Source organism: Entelurus aequoreus, linkage group LG14 (genome assembly GCF_033978785.1).
Source record: "Entelurus aequoreus isolate RoL-2023_Sb linkage group LG14, RoL_Eaeq_v1.1, whole genome shotgun sequence".
Taxonomy (NCBI): Eukaryota; Metazoa; Chordata; class Actinopteri; order Syngnathiformes; family Syngnathidae; genus Entelurus; species Entelurus aequoreus.
Genome location: NC_084744.1, coordinates 40,102,951 through 40,121,028, shown reverse-complemented (window position 1 = coordinate 40,121,028; position 18,078 = coordinate 40,102,951). Strand labels below are relative to the sequence as shown.

Below are 18,078 nucleotides of genomic sequence, written 5' to 3'. Positions count from 1 at the left end.
GTGTGTGTGAATGGGTGAATTTGGAAATAGTGTCAAAGCGCTTTGAGTTCTTTAAAAAAAAAGGTAGAAAAGCGCTATACCCTTGAGACACTTGTGATTTAGGGCTATATAAATAAACATTGATTGATTGATTGATATACAAGTACAACCCATTTACCATTTATTAGAATGCTGTTGTGTGATTTCTAGTGTGTTCTCTAGTGCTTCAATCATACAGTATTCCTGATTAACCCAGATGTGCTGTCAATTGTTGCTAATCTCACCAGGCGCCATGGAGGAGCTGCACAGCCTGGACCCCCGCAGACAGGAGCTGCTGGAGGCTCGCTTCATGGGCGGGGTCAGTGGCAGCACCGGGGGCAGCACTGGTAGCACAAGCGGAGGAACCAAAGTAAGTCCTCAATTATTCCTTCCAAATAGAACGTATTGTATTTGTGATGACATCCAGCCTAAATTCCAACACTTTGAATTGTAGGGTTTGACCAATAATGAATGTTCGAACCACAGTTTTGGAAGCCTGGGATCCTCGAGCGACAAGGAATCAGAGGTTTGTGTTTTGGTCTTTTGCCCTGATTTCTGTTGATGCAGCTATGTCATAGTCGCCATATCGTGACATTTGCCAGACTCCCATAACCCTAAGTGTGTTTGAGTCTGATACAAACCACCATGTTGCGGACTGGATTTAAAAGCACTAAAACTTACGACGGCGGATGCTGGACAAACGTTTTAATTTAAACATGTTAATGGAGCTTCTCTCCTCAAGCCATTGTCTTATACTTATCCGGCTTTTTTTATTTTTAGGGTTCGGATGTGAAAAGAGGAGGTTCTCCTGCTTATTCTGTAAGTTTTGAATCCAAAGAGAGTACACCACTTTGTATGAGCCTTTAGGGATGTTTGCCGTCTTATTTTTTGTGTTGTGCTCATGCTTGATGAAATAATCCTTTAAAGTGGTGTTCTGAATATCAATTTGTCATATCAGCTAATAAAACCGTAGTTTCCTCATGTAGAAATGTATGATCCACTTTTTGGTTTAAATGTTCTTTTTCTAGACGAGATTTACCTCAACTGAGATTGCGAAAAACGTGCCAACAATTGCAGTAAATTCACCCTGGAGCCCGGCCCAGGTCTAACTATTTAGGTCACATGACTTGAAGACATGCATCCTGTCCAAATAGTTGAAAACGGCAAAGTCATTTCTCAAAAGTATGATTCATTGTGTAGCTGTTTTATAAGTAAGTGACAGGTTTATGCTTGTGATAATAATCCAGGCACAGTGGAATTTTGGGTCATGATTATTTGTAAAACAAATAAAAATAGCATATTGAATGGCATTTTTTTTTTCAGACTCCAGAGAAGAAACAGTCTGAAACACCCAGAGGCAGAAAAAGAAAACCTGACATTCAGTCAGAGAGTAGCCAAGGTGAGTTTGGTTTGGTTTTGTTATTATTGCTTATTGCATTGTTCCTAATGAAAAAATCCCAACATTCTTTCCCACTTTTTCCCTTCTCCACAGGAAAGACAACTGTGCGAGGACCCAAAATAAGTGATTATTTTGACGTAAGTTTGTCAGTTTGTTATTGAAAGGAAACTCATCGAGAACTGTTCAACATGTAATTGTTGACACTTGAGAAGAAAACTAGTGAAACAAAAAGAAGCCCTGGTAGATCTGCAACGCCCATGTATTAGCAATGATGTAATTTTTTCTGTCTTTGTCCTTTTTTATTCTAGTTCCAAGGAGGAAATGGCTCTAGTCCGGTGAGAGGCCTCCCACCAGTGATTCGTTCCCCTCAGAATTCACATTCACACTCCGCTCAGGGCACTGCTGTAAGTTTTGCCCAAAACTGCGGCCCTCCATCTGTAATTTGGCTGTCTCAACACCAGCACTATCTTCAGTTGCAGGGTAGACAAAATAGCTCATCTCCCACCAGTCTGTCCTTTGGTGACCACATGGCACATCCAAAACAACTCGCAGTCAAATGTGTTCAGGTGAGGAACTATTTCTGGCCATCATGTCACATTGTAGTGCTTTATAATCCACCCAAGTTAAGCTTTTTCCACCTATTTTGTTTGTTTTCCCCTGCAGACTGACCTTACAGTGTTGAAGTTGGCTGCCCTTGAAAGCACCAAGAATCTAGACCTTGAGAAGAAAGAGGGGAGAATAGATGATTTGCTACGGGTAAGCAGCCAGCTTTGTACAGAGCATTTTGTTTTAAAATTGTGATTATAAGCAAAAAAGATAACCTTTGTTTTAATTGTTTTTAAAGGCCAACTGTGATCTCAGGAGACAGATAGACGAACAACAAAAATTACTTGAAAAATACAAGGAACGCTTGAATAAATGCATCACTATGAGCAAGAAACTGCTCATAGAGAAGGTACATTTTCAAGTTTAATTTCTTATACACCAGTTTGCTAACCTTAGTGTGTTCTTCTTTGGCAGAGCACGCAGGAGAAGCAGGCCTGTCGGGAGAAAAGCATGCAGGATCGTCTTCGTCTTGGCCATTTCACTACAGTGAGACACGGAGCATCGTTCACTGAACAGTGGACAGACGGCTACGCCTTTCAGAACCTTGTCAAGTGAGACACCGTCACATTGTTGACATTGCCTCCCTGAGCATATCAAATATAATATATATATATATATATATATTTCTGTCAACTTAATGTCTATCCATGTAAGTTGCGCTATTTAATTGAATCACCTAACATGAAACTCTCAGCGCTCCTTTCAATGATTGCTGTAAACGAAGTTTGTTTGTTGCGGTAGAGAAACAAACAAAACAGAACAGGTAAAACCCTGGGAAAAACTGAATTCCCCGGCAAAAAATTTTTAGTTTTGAAAGCCAAGCAGAAGAGATATAATGTGCAAAGCGACTGACATAGCAGGATGAAGAGAAAGTGGGGTGGTGGGGGAAAAAAGGCAACTTTTCACATGCAGGGCAAAATGGCTTGAGCAGCCTTTAATTATCTACTCGACTAATTACAGTATTTATTTTTTTAAACCTGGTATCATATGTGTATATATTGTATCTGTTGATGTAGTTCTGTTGTAGTTGTAAAAAAAAAAAGAAGACTGAAGCTGACTAAAAAGGCTGATACCACTATGTCAAAATACCAAATATCCGTGCCGATAATCTGTCGATCTATAGATAGTTTAACTGCTGTTTTTACTACTAAGAAATCACTGTGCATAATAGATGCCCATCATTAAGCAAATTTTGTTTAATAAGAATATAAATATTTGTGTGAAAGAAATTAATTATTTGCATATACACCGTACAGGCCAAACGTTTGGACACACCTCATTCACAACACAACTGATGGTCCCAACCCAATTCATAAAGCAAGAAATTCCACTAATCAACCCTAATAAGGCACACCTGTGAAGTGAAAACCATTTGAGGTGACTACCTCTTGAAGCTCATGGAGAGAATGCTAAGAGTGTGCAAAGCAGTAATCAGAGCAAAGGGTGGCTATGAAGAAACGAGAATACAAAACATCTTTTCAGTTATTTCACCTTTTTTGTTAAGTACATAACCCAACATGTGTTCATTCATAGTTTTGATGTGACAATCTACAATGTAAATACCGTATTTTTCGGACTATAAGTCGCTCCGGAGTATAAGTCGCACCGGCCGAAAATGCACAATAAAGAAGGAAAAAAACATATATGTCGCACTGGAGTATAAGTCGCATTTTTGGGGGAAATTTATTTGATAAAATCCAACACCAAGAATAGACATTTGAAAGGCAATTTAAAATAAATAAAGAATAGTGAACAACAGGCTGAATAAGTGTACGCCATATGACGCACAAATAACCAACTGAGAACGTGCCTGGTATGTTAACGCAACACATCATGGCGAGAGACATTCAAATAACTATAACATAGTGAAGTGAATTACATTTATATAGCGCTTTTTCTCAAGTGACTCAAAGCGCTTTACATTGTGAAACCCAATATCTAAGTTACATTTAAACCAGTGTAGGTGGCACTGGGAGCAGGTGGGTAAAGTGTCTTGCCCAAGGACACAACGGCAGTGACTAGGATGGCGAAAGCGGGGATCGAACCTGCAACCCTCAAGTTGCTGGCACGGCCGCTCTACCAACCGAGCTATACCGCCCCTATAGAACATGCTATACGTTTACCAAACAATCTGTCACTCCCGACTGCTAAATCCCATGAAATCTTTCTCCACGGTGTCGCCTCTGGTATGGGCCCCGCTAGCGTCCTTTCTTTTTGCTGCTCGATTGCCGTTCTCTGCTGCATATTTCACTACGTCCAGCTTGTAATCTGCAGTATATGATTTCTTTTTCGGTGCCATTTTAGTTCAGCCCTTCTCAGTTTTTATAAGTTACCGCCAATGTTGATGTGATCCATTTTAATAGCTCCGGCAGTAGCGTATAGCATTAGCAGTTAGCATACCATGACCCACAATGCACTTCTGCTATGACCCTCCCCCACCGAATTCTTATTGGTTGACGTGTGAGTGACGATTGGTGACGTGTGTGTGACGATTGCTGCCATTTGCTTTGTCTCTTACGCGAATGAAATAAATAATATTATTTGATATTTTACGGTAATGTGTTAATAATTTCACACATAAGTCGCTCCGGAGTATACGTCGCACCCATGGTCAAACTATGAAAAAAAACTGCGATTTATAGCCCGAAAAATACGGTTGTCATGTAAAGAAAGAAAACACATACATTGAATGCGAAGGTGTGTCCAAACTTTTGGCCTGTACTGAATATTGGCAGCAGGTCTATGCTTTCTCTTAGAATTTAGTGAGATGGTTTGCTAGTAGCCTAAATAGAGGTGGTTTTAAGGAAACTTTGAAGATGTCTAATCCTTTATAATTAATATTTTAGTTGACTTAAATTTCTGCAATTTTAGTTGACTAAAACCAAATAAGCTTAGATGACTAAAGTATGACTAAAACAAAAATACATTTTGTCAAAAATCTATCACCGAAGCTAAATTAAAAATGTTTGTCAAAATGAACAGTGATCCAGTGTAGTGCCATCAAACATGTATATTTTTCTCTCTACAGACAGCAGGAGTGGATCAATCAACAAAGGGAGGACATTGAAAGGCAGCGAAAACTTTTAGCCAAGAGGAAACCTCCGTCCTCCAACAGCTCGCAGGCACCGTCAACAAACTCTGAGCCAAAGCAACGTAAAACCAAGGTGGTGAATGGAGCAGAAAGTGATCCTTTCCTAAAACCCAGCCTACCTCAGCTGTAAGTTTTGGACATACCTTATTGTCTTGGTCCGTTGGCGCTGGCTCAAATTTTGTGTTTTACCAACTTTATTACCTCAGAAATATTTCCTAAAAACGGTGGCATGCCTGAGCAAATTTCCGAACTTCTGAAAAAGGGTCAACATTACCACATAATTACTTTCTGTATACTATTTTTGATTACAAAAAAAAATACAAATGCTGAAGCATAGTCTTATCACAAAATTTGAGTGACTGCCAGAATGTGTGGCCTCCCACACCTCCCAGCAAGGGCATTGATAAGCACAGCATGTAAACATTAAAGTTGTGAAGCATGTTTAACATCCTGCAACAGACTTGTACCAAAACTGGGTAAATGTTTTTAGCTCAATGAATTTCCCTATTCATTTTTCTCCTGGAAAGGCTGACGCTAGCTGAGTACCACGAACAGGAGGAGATCTTCAAACTGCGACTAGGACATCTCAAAAAGGTCTGTGGAATAGTTACCATGCCTAGTAGTGAAATATCTTCAGACTCTTAGTAATTAAATAATCAGATGTAGCAAATCACTTAATTTCATATCAGAATAGTTGATTTTAGAATATTGTTGAGGTGAACAAGCACACAAGGTACAGTATATACTAGATCTGCCATGAATATTCATCACAGTGCTTGTCAGCTGTGGACAAGCCTGGTTTGGTGGACTCTTCTCTTTGTAGTCACTACTCTGAAGTTCTATGTGTGTTTGTGTGCTTGAATCTTTTTAAAGGAGGAAGCCGAGATCCAGGCGGAGCTGGAGCGTCTAGAGAGGGTGCGCAACCTTCACATTCGAGAACTGAAGAGAATAAATAATGAAGACAGCTCACAGTGAGTGTGAATCGATGTCTTTGCATTGAAGCCAGCGAGCTTGGCATTCACACAAGGCCAGTATTCAACATTGGCTGTTTTACTCTGCAATATTTATGGACAAATGTGACTGGCCCCATGAAATCAAATGAATCAGCACAACGTAAAAATTGCTTGTGTACTAAAGAACAAATCTCTAATAGACTCCAACTTGATCTATGCTGCATGTTAAATGTCATCCCTCAGTACAGTTAGGATTCTGTTTTATTTATTTAGCAGCAGAATTCCACAGTGGGTTGGTGGTACAGCAGTCTCAAAATGTGTTTTGATGCTGAATAAAATACAGTATAAAAAGTATGTACACTCACTCAAGCTAATAAAGCAAATGTTTCGAAAATGATTCCTCTTAAAAGGGAACTGCACTTTTTTTTCCCCCCTCTTCATTCACAATCCCTATGTAAGACAACACACGTTTTTTTAATGCATTCTAATTCCTTAAATACGGCAAGTACGAGGTGGCTAACAATGCAGCTAATGGGAGTACTCTGCGGCCATAAAGCCCTCTCAAAAGCCGCCAACATTACTCCTGTTTGCATCTGTGACCTAAATATTAATCAAGTATTATGGATATTGTTATTATAAGCACTAACATTAAGGAACTATTTTTATTGGCGCTGTGATTACAGAGAGCTAACTACCTGGCGATACATATGTGTTTTAAGTCGTAATGGCGTGGCGAAGTTGGTAGAGTGGCTGTGCCAGCAATCGGAGTGTTGCTGGTTACTGGGGTTCAATTCCCACCTTCTACCTTCCTAGTCACGTCCGTTGTGTCCTTGGGCAAGACACTTCACCCTTTGCCTCTGATGGCTGCTGGTTAGCGCCTTGCATGGCAGCTCCCGCCATCAGTGTGTGAATGTGTGTGAATGGGTAAATATGGAAATACTGTCAAAGCGCTTTGAGTACCTTGAAGGTAGAAAAGCGCTATACAAGTATAACCCATTTATTTATTTATTTATTATCATTTACCTCTTATGCTGTGATTGACTTACTGAGCTGTTGCTGCATCGCCTCTGATTTGGTGAAAGGCAATTCTAGATTCTAGATTTTTATTGTTGCCATAAACCGTGAAGTTGGTCAACTTAGACATTCAACTTATACACAGATAGGGCGGGAAAGACACAAAAAAATGCTTGTTTGTGGCAACCTTTTTTTATTTTTATTTCTATTTTTATTTTTTTATTTTTAAACCTGCGTGACAATTATGATTAATTCTTTATCTTAACGGGAAGATATGAACATCCCATCAGTCGGCATCCCAGTGAGAGCAGACATCGTACAGTAAGTTGTTTTATTATGTTTGTATTTCTTATGTATCACTTAGCAATACTGCTGCATGATGCTTAGTGTTTCACTAAAGCTGGAGATCTTTAGCACACAGCTTCTAAAACATGTAGCCCATCCTCCTTATTGTCAGGCTGAATAATATAAGGTTCTGGATCATCATTTGTCCCAAAGTAGTTGTTGGCGCTCATGAATTATAATGATAAATGATAAATGGGTTGTACTTGTATAGCGCTTTTCTACCTTCAAGGTACTCAAAGCGCTTTTGACAGTATTTCCACATTCATCCATTCACACACACATTCACACACTGATGGCGGGAGCTGCCATGCAAGGCGCTAACCAGCAGCCATCAGGAGCAAGGGTGAAGTGTCTTGCCCAAGGACACAACGGACGTGACTAGGATGGTAGAAGGTGGGGATTGAACCCCATTAACCAGCAACCCTCCGATTGCTGGCACGGCCACTCTACCAACTTCGCCACGCCGCCCCTGCTGAATTCTGCTATAATTTGTAGTAACAGTTGTTTTTGAAGTAAATAGCGAACGTTGTGAAAAGTCTGCGAAATTAATACGCCACCGTATGCTGAAAATGACCAAAATATGCAAATAATACATGTTATTATGAATGTGCCTGTTACTACATTACATATATAATTACAGCATGTATATAAAACATAATGGAGGTTTTTGGTTGTTTGTTTACAGCGCTTTACAGGCGGAATTAGACGTGGGGAAAATAATCGATTTTTATGTGCTTTGCGATTCGGACATGGACGATTATAAAATTAATTAATAAACGTCAATAATCCATAATCGATTTATCAATTGTAAATAAAGTAATGCAGACAGTTCTAAAATGTACCTGATTACAGCGAGCCACCTCACCCGTGAGATCCGACCAGCTTCTTTATTTTAGGGCACTTATTTTCCAGTTTTGCATACATTTCCATTAATTAAATAAATGTCGGAATTAATTAAACTGTTTATTATTACAAATGCACTGTTTTTTAAAGTTGCAAGTGATAAACGCCTATTTAGTGAAATGAAAAGAAATGTAAAACTGCATCAATATATATAAATTTAAAATGCATCAATAATCAATTTTTAATCGAATCGTAGCTCCTCAATCGTAATCGAATCGTGAGGTGCCCAATGATTCCCAGCTCTAGGCGGAATAGAGCGACTCCCATTGACTCCATTGTTAGCTGTTTTATTGCCAGCGTTTTTTACGAGTTAGAGTGCATAAGAAAAGAAAAACATGCATGCTTGTCTAACATAAGGATTATGAATGATAGGCAAAAACATTTTTTTTAAAGTGCAGTTCTCCTATGATTTGCATTCAAAGCTATCAGACTGTGGCATCAATATTTGCATAAACTATTACTATTTACTAACCATGCTTAACTTCTTTTTACTTTTACAAAGATGCGTGCGGCACATCTGCCATTCTACTTATGCCACATTGTTTTCATCATATGTCAAGATAAGGCTTTTGTTTTAACAATGGTTAGCTTATTTTTACACTCGTACTCAAACTGTTTTCATTTTTCCCTTAGAGAAATTATTATATCAAAATCAGACATCTTGGAAAGGGAATCTTGAAGGGGAACTGCACTTTTTGGGGGGGAATTGTGCCTATTGTTCACAATTCTAATGAGAGACAAGAGGACAAAAGGTTGTGTTTTTTGCCTTCTAATTTGTAAAAATCAGCTTGTTCTTGATGACAGGCAGTGTAGCTAAAAATACATTTAAAACCGCCAACAATACTTGATTTACATGTGACATTGTTATTGTAAGAGCAAATCTGAGGAAATCTTTTTGTCGCTTAGTAAGACATTGTCTTGGGCCGGCATGCTAAGGCATTAGCTGTAAACTCGCTACGGAAAGAGATAAGCTAGCTTTTGCGTCCGCAGATAAATTGCTTTTGAGTTTTTAATACACAATGTGATAGGATACCAATCTGTATTGACTGTAAAACATGTAAAATCATATTACATTATCTGTAAAGTATTAGCCCGCATTTCATGTTTTGTTTTTACACAGCCAGCTCAACAGCGTATGTATTGTAGTTGTAATAAAAGCATGATGTGTTTCATGTATCATTATCAATATTATAGTAACTCACTCGACGGACAGTTGTCTGTTTGGTCCAGCTGGCCAGGGATGTTTTTTTTAAGTTGACTATGGGTAAACACGCCATATATGTCCGCATAGCTTGGCTCCAAGTTCCACATTTATACCCGCAGGTCATGGCGACCTCACTTTCTCGGCTTTTGTCTGCTTCAACGTTTCACCCTGAGTTTTTGCTCGCTTCTATAAGCAGCAGTTCATACTCCATATATTCAGCTTAAAAAAATAAGGTGGTGAATCCTCATTTGTCCAAAAATAGTCCTCTTCGTTGTCTGTTAACCAGTCTCCCATGATTACAACACACTTGCGTTTGTTACCGGAAGTAGGAGCAGGCATTTGTTGCCGGAAGTCGGAGGTGCGCTGCTATGGAAACTGAAATAAATGCGCCGAGGAAAGAAGTTCCGAAAATGCATAAAATGATCCACATTTTATAAATATTGAGCATTATATATAGACTTGCAGTGTGTATATAAAACGTTAGTGTTTTGAAGGTTACAAGGGTGACTGCAAGCATTTTTTTTATCATGATATGGATCTTAAAAAAAAAAGAAGACGTTTGTTCTTGTCTCTCATGATTGTGAACGATAGGCAAAATTCCCCAAAAAGTGCAGTTCCCCTTTAAGAAGTTCCACTAGACAACAAAAGATCCCCAGTTATTTTCCAGGTTGCATCCAAGATCTGCCGGCAGATGGCAAAAAAGGGAGAATGATGGACACACCCATAAAAGTCCTAAAAAGGATGTGATAGCTATTCTACACCCAATAAGAGGTGTTTTCAAGCTACCAGGAGCTCCTCACCTCTTTTCGAGTAGTAGTTAGAAAACTTTTACCTCAGTAACCGTGCAAAATAAACAATAACACGTAATGCTAAGTTAACATACAGCATAAAAAAACTACTACTACTCAATATACTAAAACAAAGGACTATGGATTAAAAAATATTACCCAACTGTATTTACAAATGCATGCTGGGCAGTCCGGCGGCGGTAACTTGTGATTTTTGGCATCCCACAGGTATGTAACTGTTTTAGGACTTAAAGTTGCTGTTAACTGAACATATACATTTTTAAAAATGTATATTTTTTACAATTACTATTCTATTATTATTCAACTGAAACAAAATTGCTTGTCGACCCTGAGGAAATTGGTCCTGCGTGCACACACACAAAAGCAGTCCCAGCGAAACAACTAACATTTTGCAGTCATGTTGTTATGGTGGAATATACATTCAATGATAGTTAACATTATTAGCGAAACTTTTCCAAATCGCTATCATTAGCCTGACAACAAACAAAGCTTGTGCGTGTGTTTCGTGGGGCGTAGTGTGCATGCTCAAAGCCGGAAATCTAATGCTTTGGTAAGTTTGGGCCCTCAATGCAGCCATCTAACGGTAACACACAGCCCTTTCACATGGTTTAGAAAACATCCGGGTTGTTACAAATGGATGAGTACTGACTTTGCAATCATTTATGAATTTGCCATTGTCACTATATAATACGTTTATTGATTCCTCTTTTTTTTCTTTTTTTTTCATTCACAGATTCAAAGATCATCCTACATTGAACGAACGGTATCTGCTCTTGCACCTTCTAGGAAGAGGAGGATTTAGTGAAGTTTACAAGGCAAATTATGTTGATCACTTTCTAGTTCTAAGAAGATAATTGTATTTCTGACAAATGCATAACCCTTGTATGTGTCGCGCAGGCTTTCGACTTGATAGAACAGAGATATGCAGCTGTAAAAATCCACCAACTCAACAAAAACTGGAGGGAGGAGAAAAAGGAGAACTACCACAAGTGAGTAGGCTCACATTACCTTCACTGTGAAGTGTTTCTTCCAATGTGCCTTGAATATAAACTCTGGTTTTTGCTCTACAGGCATGCATGTCGAGAGTACAGAATACACAAGGAGCTGGACCATCCCAGAATCGTGAAACTTTATGACTACTTCTCACTGGACACGGACACGTTAGTCACTTCATAAATTCTTAATAACGCCTCTGAATCAGCACTAGTAGTTGTTGAGTTTGAGGTTGGATTTGGCCTTTTAATTCAGTGTCTGGTCCGACAGGTTTTGCACTGTTATGGAATACTGCGAAGGCAACGACTTGGATTTCTACTTGAAGCAGCACAAGCTCATGTCGGAAAAGGAGGCCCGGTCCATAGTCATGCAGATTGTGAACGCACTACGATATCTGAATGAGATCAAGCCCCCTATCATCCATTACGACTTAAAGCCAGGTAAATGTCCACTTCTACCTTTTTAACGCTTTTACAATCACCAATCAGGGATTTATGATGCCGATTCCAATATTTATCATCTGTGAGTGAGATCGGCCGATACCGATCACATGTCCATCCCATCCTTTTTTTTACCGCTTGTCCCTTACGAGGTCGCGGGGGGTGCTGGAGCCTATCTCAGCTGCACACGGGCGGAAGGATTAACTGAAATTGTTTCAATATTCTTATGATCAGTTCTATTGGCAGTTTTAACACTAATCAGAAAATATTTAAGCTAGTTCCTTATTTTCTTATGATGTACAATTCAGGATTTCCCCTAGATGAAAAGGGGCACATAGTGTCACATTTACATTGTAACACGGAAGGATGAATAAAATACAGTAGTAAAATATGTGCAGAATATATCACCTAAAATACTAAAATGTAATAAAAAAATTAAAAAAGGATAAAACAAGAAATAAAAACAACCAAGATATCCTGTCTAACTGGATTTGAACACCAGGGAGTAAAAATATGTGTTTAGCCTAGATTTTAATTGGCTCAGAGACTGGGAGGACCTAATAGATAATGGAAGGTTGTTCCATAGTCTGGGCCCTGCCACTGAGAAGGCTCTATATCTTCTGGTTTTTAGCTTAGCTTAGTTTTTGGGACAGCCAGGAGGAGTTGGTCTAAAGACCTCAGGGTCCTGCTGGGACAATAAGGCTGCAGCAGCTCAATAAGATAGGGCAGGGCTTCTTGGTGTAAGCATTTAAAAACAATAAGTACAATTGTAAAATGAACTCTAAAAGTAATTGGGAGCCAATGAAGGGAAGTCAGTACAGATGTAACATGCTCACGTCGTTTGGTTTTAGTTAAAAGACGAGCAGCAGAGTTCTACAATCGCTGCAGCCGCTGGAGAGAGCCCTGATCCAGGCCTACGTACAACTGACAGTAATCCAGTCGTGACGTCACAAATGCATGGATAGCTCTTTTAAAGTCAGTCTGTTTCTGCAAGGAGTTTTAGCTGAAAGAAGCTGGATTTATTGATAGAGCTAAGTTGTTTGTCCATCTTAAGTAAGCTGTCAAAAGTGTGTCCAAGGCTCCTTGCTGATTGTTGGCAATATGAGGACAGAGGACCAATAGCCCTGTCATGTCTTTGCAGCGGGTTTGTTTGACCTAATACCACGAGTTCTGTTTTATTTTTGCTTAAGTAAAAAACATTTTCCCCCAACTATTCCTGTAACTGCAAACAGTTCTGCAGAGTAGTCATGGCAACCTGGGTTTTGCTTACTGTTACAGGCAGATATATCTGAATATCATCTGGGAAACTGTGAAAAGAGACATTGTGCTTTTTAAACACAGCAACCAGGGGAAGCATGTATTAAAAAAAAAAAAGAGGACAGCTGCTAAGATGTAACCTTGGGGTACACCATACTTAAGAGCAGGGTCAGATGAGAAGTATTGGCCTAGGTTTACAGAAAAACTCCTACTGGTCTAATATGACTGGAACCATTTTAGAGCTGTTCCTCTAATACCCACACAAGACTTAAAGTGAGTTAAAAGAATGCTGTGGTCCACCGTATCAAATGTAAAAGCACAAGAACTGCAGATTGACCTGAGTCCACAGCTAAAAGCAGCTCATTAAAAACTCTCAAAAGAGCCATTTCTGTGCTATGTTGTGATTTAAAACCAGACTGGAATTTTTCTGCAATATCATTTGAGTTAAGATAAGGAGGAAGTTGATCATAAACAACCTTCTCCAGGACCTTGGATAAAAATAGCAACTTTGAGATTGGTCTAAAATTTGATAAAATATTGGGGTCAAGGTTATTCTTTTTGATTAGTGGCTGGACCACAGCATGTTTCAAGGAGGTTGGGAAACATCCACACCTCAGAGAGGAATGTACTAGATGGACAATAAAAGGCCCAATAGAGTTAAAAACATTTTTAAAAAGCCGACATGGGATAATTTCCAGTGGACATGCAGAGGGTTTTTTCTGTTGAACTATTTTTGTTCATTCAGGGAGGGACACTGGCTGGAAACACTGAAAGAGACATGTTTCCACTGAGACTACGGCAGTAAGAAGGGACTGTCTTATCATGGATATTTTCTCTGTGAGAAAAAGTTGTTGACGGAGAGTAGAAGGCAGCAGCACACTGTTGGAGTTTAGTGGATTAATAAGCGAGTTCAAAGTGTTAAATTGCACCTGCGGTTTGTGGCTATTGTTAGACACTAGATTAGAAAAAAAGGTGATTTTTGCTTCTTTAAAAGCCCTTTTATATTCTACTAGACTGTTTCTTAATGTTTTGTAGAGAGATGCAAAAGTTATTTTCATCGACACGCACGTTTGAGCTGGCGGGTGTTGTCGTTCAACCACGGCTGCGTTATTGGCTTGGTGCGTGTCTGTTTGATTGGGGCCACTGCGTTCAGGACCTCCATGCAGGCGTTGTTCAAATAAAAGAGCAGTTCATCTGGGGTGGAGTTAAGCAAATCGCAATGACAAAGGATCTCATATGAGGTGATAAATTGGGAAAACGATGATGCAGTTTGTGGGTTAATTGTGCGTACCCGGCACGCCAAGACGCACGGAATAGCCTGGCTTTGTAAGCACGTTACAGAAAATAATATAACAAGTTGATCCGAGAAATGTGTTTCAACAGTACCAACTTCAGCAAAAATACGTTTTTGCCGCCAAAAATAACACAAGGTCCATTGTGTGTCTTTTTGCATGTGTCCAGCCCGACACGACTGCATCAAATTAAGAGTCTATTAGGCTTAAGAAGTCTTTGGCCAAGGGTCTCTGTTCACAGCAAACATGGATATTAAAATCCCCAGCTATTAAAAATCGATTGTAGCGTAAAGCTCGACCGGTTACAAAGTCTGTGAAGTCTTGTATGACGTCTTTATCATATTTTGGTGTGCGGTACGTACCACCAGTGCGCACAAAATCAGATTATCGAGTTTTATGATAAATGTCTGAAGCTGGAAACTGGAAAAAGAATCTGTCGGTACCTGCCGGCAGATAAAGTTGGATTTGTGTAGTGTTGCTAGCCCTCCACCTCGCCCAGTGGTACGTGGCGTGCTCAAAAATGTGTACTCAGGAGGTAAAAGTTCTGAAAAGGCAGTAAACTCACCGGCTTGGAGCCTTGTCTCTGTGAGCAACATGTAATCCAGTTTACTTGTGGTAAAAAAGTCATTCAGGAGAACAGGAAGTGAACATATGTGTTAGAAACTGATATGAAGTAGAAAAAGGGGTAGGATTAAATAAGCCTTCCTTCTTCCTACTCCTTCTTGGACATGTTGTAAAGAGAAATGAGAATCTGCAAGCTATATTATGTATCACATGTAAATGTATGCATCTTCGAAATAAATGGATACCATAACATGACATGTCTATCGCGATATATATTGATATCGTTTTATCGGTCCAGCCCTAAGTCAAAGTGCCGAAGCGTCACATCATCCGACCCTGAATCTACGAAAATTGCCAAAGACATTTGGAATGGTATATTCAAAATGGCCATCTGAAATTGTGGCATTTTGTGATGTTTGGATGGTATTTTCACATACTTTGCCGATTGGAAATATATTTAGATATGGTTTAAAGCAGAGGTGTCAAAGTGGTTCTCACTGAGGGCCACATGGCGGTTATGTTGGGTTCTAACAGTGAATACTATTATTACTCAATTGTTTTATGCATTTTATTAGTAGATTTTTTAAAAACTAAAATGTAAAAAAAACTATGGTAAGTTGCAATGTTACACTACTCTGTGGCCTAGTGGTTAGAGTGTCCGACCTGAGATCGGTAGGTTGTGAGTTCAAACCCCGGCCGAGTCATACCAAAGACTATAAAAATGGGACCCATTACCTCCCTGCTTGGCACTCAGCATGATGGGTTGGAATTGGGAGTTAAATCACCAAAAATGATTCCCGGGTGCGGCCACCGCTGCTGCTCACTGCTCCCTTCACCTCCCAGGGGGTGATCAAGGGTGATGGGTCAAATGCAGAGAATAATTTCGCCACACCTAGTGTATGTGACAATCATTGGTACTTTAACTTTAATAATTTCACCTCAAAATGTTGTGTATTTTACTGTAAATGGAAAAACAGGCAGCTCAGTTGCCATAATTTTACTGTAAAATTTATATTCGTTTTTTTTTTTTACCGTAAAAAAACCTGCAATTTTACAGTAAAATTTTGGCACCTGAGCTCCCTGTTTTTTGTTTTTTTTACCGCAAACATCAACTGTAGATTTCTTGGTGTATTACTGTAAATGCCAAAACAGCACCACAGTTTATTGCAGTAACAAAAGTACTGTTTGTTTCATTTAGAGAAAAATGCTGTAAAAACCACAATAAATTTCACAATTTGACCATGAAATCTATTGCTACTTTTACATTGCACAATTTGATGGATAACTTGCTGTTCATTTTATTACTATAAGTATTTGTTCTTATTTTAAAAATTGTTTGAATGTTTGATAATATATTTTTGCATAATTAGACAATAAGTTGGTTAACATAATTTGCGATTACATGGAGTACACTTTTTTTCTCTCTCCCAAAATAGAAAGAAAGAATACATTTAGTAAGAAAAGTTACAGTACTTTATTGATACATATTTCCAGGCTTTCGAGGGCCAAATAACACGAAGTGGTGGGCCACATCTGGCCCCCGGGCCTTGAGTTTGACACCTGTGGTTTAATGAATACAATGAAACACTTTTAAACATATAAAGTCAACTTGTTTTTCCATTCTAGTGGTACTTTAATAGTAAACATCAGATCTAGAATGGTATTTTTTTATGAATATAGCAAAAAAAAAGCCTGATAATGTGAGGATATATAAGGACTAAAAGTGCAGAATATATTTTTTTATGTTAATGTAAGTAGCAGAAATATGTCATCGAATTAAACTTGAATTTGCAACTTGAAAACACAAGATTTTTATTGTGTGAATGCTCCAAAACATTCACACATATGGTTTTCTACACCAAAATTCATATATTTATTCTTTAACTTAAATGTATTATTCTTCTTCTCCAGATTTTGGCACGCTCTACCTTCCACATTTTTCATCCGATTCAAATCGTTGTAACCTCAAACTGTTCAGCCTATCCGTGAATAGCTTTCCCTTGACAAATTAAAAAAATTCCCAGATTTCCCAGAATTCCAGGTTTTCCGGGCCTTTCAAAATTAATTGGCTATTTTTCAAATTTTCATCATTTCCACATTTTTCAACCAATTCAAACCATTTCACCGTCAACACATTCCACCATCGTGGAAATTCAAACTACCGTACCCATTTTGTAAGTTAAAAAATTTTTTCAGGATTTTCCAGAATTCCTGGTTTTCCAAAGCCCCTTTTTCACCCTTTTTTCTGGCGACTACTCCTCCCACATTTTTCAACCCACTTTAACCGTTCCACCATCTAAACATTCTTCTTAAATAGGACAAAAAACAAAGTTGTTTTTTGAACTTGAAAAATTCCCGGTTTTCCCGAAATTCCAGGAATTCCGTAATACCATTTCTCAATTCAACATTTCTCGACCAATTTGAAAAATTCCCACACCAACCATTTCAACTCATTCAGATCATTTAAGTTTTTTACCGTTTTCAACTTTCTTAAATTTTTAGGAAATTTCCATTGAAATGAATGGGACATTCTTCAAAGTTCCACAACCCCCACATTTTTTATCTGATTCAAACTGTTCCAACTTCAAAATATTCAGCCTGTTTGGGAATTGTGTGCTCTATTTCAACAATTCTAAAAAAAAATTCCAGGATTTCAGTTCAACTTCAGCATTGGAGCATTCACACGCAATTCCTTCAGGAATTGCCTCATCTAGTTAGTTTTGATAGTGTTCCAATGGAATCTGGGCAATAAATTGGATTTATAGAATGTTGCTGGTGTACGCAACCTTCAGAGTTAATCAGTTCCAAATGTATCTTTACTAATGATATGCTTGCCACTGACTTCTGGCATTTTTTTTCAGGTAACATATTGTTGGTGGATGGTACAGCCTGTGGTGAAATCAAAATCACTGACTTTGGTTTGTCCAAAATCATGGACGATGACAACTACGGTGTGGATGGGATGGACCTGACTTCACAGGGTGCAGGAACATACTGGTGAGAAGAGTTGACCCACATAGACACAAGCCAGTGTATTTCAACAATAACAATAAAACACATTTCTGTTTCAAGGTACTTGCCTCCTGAATGTTTTGTGGTTGGGAAAGAGCCTCCAAAGATCTCCAACAAGGTGGATGTGTGGTCTGTCGGCGTCATCTTTTTCCAATGTCTGTATGGAAGGAAGGTGAGG

The 18,078-nt window shown here is 38.8% G+C and overlaps 1 protein-coding gene across 2 annotated transcripts in view; it reads left to right on the top strand.

Annotated features, from left to right (window-relative positions):
• Positions 1 to 18,078, top strand: part of LOC133664887 (serine/threonine-protein kinase tousled-like 1-B) — a 35,611-nt gene that overhangs the window by 14,321 nt on the left and 3,212 nt on the right. The window contains exons 2-20 of one of the 2 annotated variants that reach the window (XM_062069882.1): positions 267 to 388; positions 473 to 544; positions 799 to 837; positions 1,342 to 1,417; positions 1,511 to 1,554; positions 1,726 to 1,821; positions 1,891 to 1,983; positions 2,081 to 2,173; positions 2,262 to 2,372; positions 2,438 to 2,574; positions 5,052 to 5,240; positions 5,642 to 5,708; positions 5,988 to 6,085; positions 11,076 to 11,157; positions 11,240 to 11,331; positions 11,413 to 11,502; positions 11,606 to 11,775; positions 17,750 to 17,885; positions 17,961 to 18,072. In XM_062069882.1, the coding sequence (XP_061925866.1) occupies positions 272 to 388; positions 473 to 544; positions 799 to 837; positions 1,342 to 1,417; positions 1,511 to 1,554; positions 1,726 to 1,821; positions 1,891 to 1,983; positions 2,081 to 2,173; positions 2,262 to 2,372; positions 2,438 to 2,574; positions 5,052 to 5,240; positions 5,642 to 5,708; positions 5,988 to 6,085; positions 11,076 to 11,157; positions 11,240 to 11,331; positions 11,413 to 11,502; positions 11,606 to 11,775; positions 17,750 to 17,885; positions 17,961 to 18,072 (1,914 nt within the window). In that variant the 5' untranslated portion in view covers positions 267 to 271. The remainder of the gene's footprint in view (positions 1 to 266; positions 389 to 472; positions 545 to 798; positions 838 to 1,341; positions 1,418 to 1,510; positions 1,555 to 1,725; positions 1,822 to 1,890; positions 1,984 to 2,080; positions 2,174 to 2,261; positions 2,373 to 2,437; positions 2,575 to 5,051; positions 5,241 to 5,641; positions 5,709 to 5,987; positions 6,086 to 11,075; positions 11,158 to 11,239; positions 11,332 to 11,412; positions 11,503 to 11,605; positions 11,776 to 17,749; positions 17,886 to 17,960; positions 18,073 to 18,078) is intronic. The other variant, XM_062069883.1, reaches the window with a different exon arrangement.